Source organism: Priapulus caudatus, unplaced genomic scaffold (genome assembly GCF_000485595.1).
Source record: "Priapulus caudatus unplaced genomic scaffold, Priapulus_caudatus-5.0.1 Scaffold584, whole genome shotgun sequence".
Classification (NCBI taxonomy): Eukaryota; Metazoa; Priapulida; class Priapulimorpha; order Priapulimorphida; family Priapulidae; genus Priapulus; species Priapulus caudatus.
The window spans coordinates 19177-24751 of NW_014577645.1; the positions used below are offsets into that span (position 1 = coordinate 19177).

General features: G+C 44.2%; 1 protein-coding gene and 1 pseudogene across 1 annotated transcript in view; both read left to right on the top strand.

Moving 5' to 3' along the window:
* The first annotated feature begins 1279 nt into the window (after positions 1-1279).
* LOC106811863 lies at positions 1280-2643 on the top strand (annotated as a pseudogene).
* A 133-nt stretch (positions 2644-2776) lies between these two features.
* The window catches only part of LOC106811860 (LIM/homeobox protein Lhx3-like), a 17124-nt gene continuing 14325 nt past the window's right edge, over positions 2777-5575 (top strand). The window contains exon 1 of the mRNA XM_014815578.1: positions 2777-2859. Coding sequence (XP_014671064.1) covers positions 2777-2859 — 83 coding nt within the window. The remainder of the gene's footprint in view (positions 2860-5575) is intronic.

A 5575-nucleotide genomic window follows, 5' to 3' on the forward strand; every position in this document is an offset into this window, starting at 1 on the left:
TTGCTGCTGCTGCTGCTATTATTGCTACTTTGCTGTGGTGATGCCAGTTACTGCAGCTGCTCCGCCACGCCGCGCCGCTGCTACAACGAGTTCTACATATTACTACTACTACTACTCTGTTGCTGCTGTTGCTGCTGCTGCTGCTGCACATGATAACACGTGTACGGCGGCTGCTTACTCTTATCAATGGACGACGCACGTCTCTACCAGTCCGCCGTTGTTCTTTTGTCGGCAGATCCAACACCTGACGGTCAGGTCGCTGGCTGACACATCACACGAAACAACGACAGACAGCTACGTACGTACGTATGTTACGGTCGCCATATACGTCATCGTAACGGCGATATCGCTCGCATGGCTACGCTTATACTTACGTGGCGTGATCGGAGAGCTTCCGTGCGACAAATTCATTTCCATTCTAGTCATCGTCATCATCGAGCATAGCGGCGAATTCCGACCACGACATGTTACACAGCAGATGCCGCTCCGCCTGCGCCACAAACCGTCTGCCACACGAGTCACGTGACGTATACACGAGGCGTCAACGAACGCTGCGGTGACGGGATATACAGATGGGTCTAACGTGGTTCTTCGTCAGTCCGAGCGCTTTCATTGACAGATTTCACCAGTAATGAGAATTGTGCGCCTACGTATTTCGCGTATGCGAAAGTCTGTGTTTTAACAATCACGGTACACTATTTTTCCTTTTACAAAATTATAATCACTCGTAGAGATTCTTCTCGCGGTCTACCGCGTTACAACAATTATTTGTGTGTGTAACTCCAAGTTCTTAATGGTACTATCTATCCATCTCAATATATATCTCGTCCGATATATTTGTTATCTATTTGAGCTGGTTACCGAATTCACTGCGAGCCTCCGTGCCCATAGAGGCCTAACTGCAACCTCTGTGTCCACAGCGTCCCTTGACACAATTTAACTAGCGCTCTGTCAGCTTTGTGCGTCAATCAAACCCCGATCAGCCTTATGTATCGTCTGCGCTGCTGATTACAGCCAATCAGAGCCGCGCTCTTGTCGGGGCGTGTGTAGCGCTCGATGCGGGGGCAGTCTCTCTCTCTTTCTCTCTCTCTCTCTCTCTCTCTCTCTCTCTCACTCTCTCATCTCTCTCACTCTCGCCCTCTTCGGTGCATGTGCCTGATAGGTTTGTGCATGATTGGTTTGTGTGCCCAAGACACGCTATCAGATTAGGCGACACGTTGTTCACGAATCAAGAGCGCCCTGCTGTATAAAGCAACCTGCACATTCACCGCAGCGCCGATATATAGTCACTGCTCGTGCGACGAGGACGTGTAAGCATGGCCACCGACAACATCATGAATGCTTCCTGGCCGACCGACGTCTACAACCCAGAATACGGATTTCTCTTCGACGTCGAGAAATCGTACCGATACAAAGACAGTCCGATGCTGGCCTGGCTGCGGCAGAACTGGCACTACTCCGTCTATCTCTCAGCCGTCTACGTCGGCACCGTCTTCTACCTGAAGCGCTGGATGCACGGCCGTCACGGCTACAAGCTGCGAACAGCTCTCATCGCATGGAACACGTTGCTGGCGACGTTCAGCATCGTCGGAGCGATGCGAGCGTGCACGGAGATGGCGTACGTCATCGCTACGTACGGCCTCAAATACTCCGTCTGCGTCAACACTTATGTGGACAGCGCGTCGGGGCTGTGGGTCGTGCTGTTCACGCTGTCGAAAGCCGCCGAGCTGACCGATACGATGTTCGTCGTACTGCGCAAGAGCAAGCTGATCTTCCTGCACTGGTACCACCACGTCACCGTGCTCATGTATTGCTGGTGGGCGTACCAGTTTGCGCACGGGTCCGGCCGCTGGTTCTGCACGATGAATCTATGCGTGCACGGCGTCATGTACTCGTACTACGCGCTGCGGGCCGCCGGCGTGACGCTGCCGCGCCGCGTCAGCGTCGTCATCACGACGCTGCAGCTGACGCAGATGTGCGTCGGCATGACGGTCGCCGTCGCCGAGTTGTACCTGAGCGCCAACGTCGTCGGCTGCGACAGTCCGGCTAGCGTTAACTACGTCGCTCTGCTTATGTACACTAGTTACTTCGTCCTGTTCGCGCAGTTCTTCTACAACGCGTATGTGTCACCGAAGGGTAAACACAAGCGCGCCTAAATAATAATCACGAGCATGATGATAATCACTTATTATTTACGCTAGGTTCAGTATACGATTGAGAGTACATGCAAAGAGATGATCTATTCGCGTGCTCTTGGTCTGACGTTAGTAAGCAGTAAGATGATCATTATTAGTTAGTCTGGCGTTAGCAGTATCGTTAAACTATATCATTATCGAGAGTAAACATACTTCATGCGACACACATTTGTATAATCCGCTCCTGTTAATAGTCATCACCAGACGGTAAGTGCGACATTTGGTACCAAAATGCCGGCTCTTGATGAAATAGCATCGGCGGAATCATATAGCATTGTTAATTGCTTATGTCTGTATCATGCTCGTCACGTATGTAAACATGTTTGTAATCATATGTGACTACGTAATATGATTGTGACGCGATTGTGGATTTTTTTTATCTTCTGTAATTGTTAAGAGTGCGCTAATTGACCTATCACGAGAAATATATCAAATGGTATATAAAACCGATCGCTATTCACGTCATTAATCTGTTATAGTCGCTAATATCTTTCCGCGCAATTTATCGATTACGATTAAGTGGTTATATCCATGCGTGTTTAACACGTCTTATACGTTAACATGCACGAGATTAATCCACAATGTTTCTTATTAGGCCGTGGCTACGCGTCCGGTTACCTGACCACCAGGTCCCAGGCTACGCGTCCGGTTACCTGACCACCAGGTCCCAGGCTACGCGTCCGGTTACCTGACCACCAGGTCCCAGGCTACGCGTCCGGTCATATAATTCTTATGTAAACCCAACTATATTTTTTCTGTAAAAAAAACAATAAACAATAAGTTTTTACCATAATATTCCTTACCTTTAGGTATTTGATCAAAAAAATGTGTTTTTGTAACTTTTGAAGCAATCCAGTAAAATCAACGATTTGAAAGGGGCGTGGCCTAATCGTGACGTGGATTTGGGAATCTGTGCTGAGCTTTGTTTCATGAAGAAAACGAAATTATAGCATGCTAAACATTAGGTAGGCAGCAAATATGTCTACCTAACGAATCTGTCTACATAACGGCTGGTTTTTTACACCCGATGTCTACATATGGTAGGATTAAGATATATATATATATACACGTACGTACGTATACGTACGATATCTGTTCTGTAGACAATAAAGAACGTGGTTCATTGTATAAAAACGATATTGCGAGTAAACAATTTCCCTCATAAACTAAATCGTAAGCCTATAGTATTCAACGTATTATAGGTGCGGATTTCTCCATCGCACATCGCAAGGTATCACGTCATCGCACTCTAGGATTTGGAAGTTCTTAATAAAGCGACATTATTCGGACCTAATCATAGTTTAATCTAGCTCGGCGCAACGGCCATTCTCTACTGTCGCGATGCGGCAGCAAGTTAATCACACTGCTGGAGAGAAAATCTGGAAAAGGCGTGAAACGAAGTCATTCTGACGCTCTTCGTGCCATTCTTCCCGTCAGTGCGCGTCGCGATGAATACGTATTGTGCGCGCATTCTCGCGTTTCATTACCGAGGGAGAACTCTAAACAACCTCACCATTGTCACGGCGCCGGCGCCAAAACGAATCCGCCGTTGCCGAAGAAATTACGGTTACATAAATAATAAGCGCGAGAGACCGTCTCGTGACTGAGTAGTCGAGATATGTATGTATGTATGTATGTATGTATGTATGTATGTATGTATGTATGTATGTATGTATGTATGTATGTATGTATGTATGTATGTATGTATCGTATGTATGTATGTATTATGTAGTAGTATTAAGTGTATGTAGTATGTATGTTGTATGTATGTATGTATTATGTATGTATGTATTGTATGTAATGTAAGTGGGAACCCGGGGCAAAGCGGAACACGGGGCAAAGTGGAATTGTCTCAGCAGATCTATGTTGATGCCCCCATCTATCTGTGACTGTTTTCCTTAGAAGGCTCAGTTGATGATGCATCGTTTTTGATGGATGCCATTTGCATGAATCAGCTATGTACATTTTTTTTGGACGAAAGTCTGTTTTTTATGTGTTTAAACGGATATTTCTTTAAAATGAATTCATTGTGCGTATAATCACCGTGATCTTTGTGGAATTCTATATGGTAGGCTATTTTGTTGAATCTAAGGCCTATGTGTGCCATATGATGATGACTTCTTTGCGTAGTTGTCCTGCAACTCAGCGTAACGCCAACGTGTCTAGAAACATCACGTGTTCGGGGAAAGTGGATGGGGCACAACGTGGAAGCAGGGTTCCAGCTTGCCCGGCCATATTGATAGGCCTAATGTATATCATTATTACAGATATTTATTATGATCATTAATTAGTACCTCAGTAGCAGGTAGGCCTATGTTGTCTTTGCATGCATTTTAAACACCTAACTCGTAACATCTGGCATAATCTGTGTCTTCCCGTAGACCTAATTATTGCTATATAGCGCCCATAATGGCATTTTCTCTTTCATATTTTAGGCAAAATGGTACGCAAACTATGAATTTGATGTTCAGCAGTTTAGACACTAGAAAGAGGATTTTTTTACACAATCACATGGAGTAAAATGACATTCCACTGCTTGTCCTATAACAGGTTTCACTTTGCCCCGGAAGTCTGGGGCAAAAATGAAATATTTTATAAATTTATTAATTTGTATATTTCAATAAAGTCGTTTTTTAAATTAACTTGATTGTACCGGCCTGTTAGTTCTTGTCCTAAGCCAACGATTAGAGCCAACATTCACTTTGTCTCGCTCTTTGCACAGCGTTTTTGGCCAACCAACATTTCTTACGGTCCACTTTTGCCCCGGTTCGCCTATGTATGTATAGTATGTATGTATGTATGTATGTATGTATGTATGTATGTAGTATGTAATGTATGTATGTATGTATGTATGTATGTATCGTAATGTATGTATGTATGTATGTAATGTATGTAATGTATTAAGTATGTATGGCTGCGTGCGTGCGTTGCGTGGCGTGCGTGGCGTGCGTGCAGTCGCGTGCGTGCTTGCGTAGTATTATGTATTGTGTGTGTGTGTGTGTGTGTGTGTGCGTGCGTGCTGCGTACTACGTACGTACGTATGTATGTATGTATGTATGTAATGTTAATGTACTGTATCATGCTATGTATAGTAATTCATGAGTAGTATGATCTTCCTCGCTCCTTAACAAACGCACGCTGCATTACGTTGGCTCGGTAAGAACAGCTTCCGGTCAAAATATTTAAAATTACATATAAATTATTGTAATTGGAAATCGATAATGTCAAATTTAAAAACACACCAATAAATCTAAGTCTATATGAATATATATAATATATATATATATATAATTTATATATATATCAATTATATCAATACAACGTTAAATACGCGAACGCGATTACACTAGGCATACAATCAGACTTTTGTATATTATATA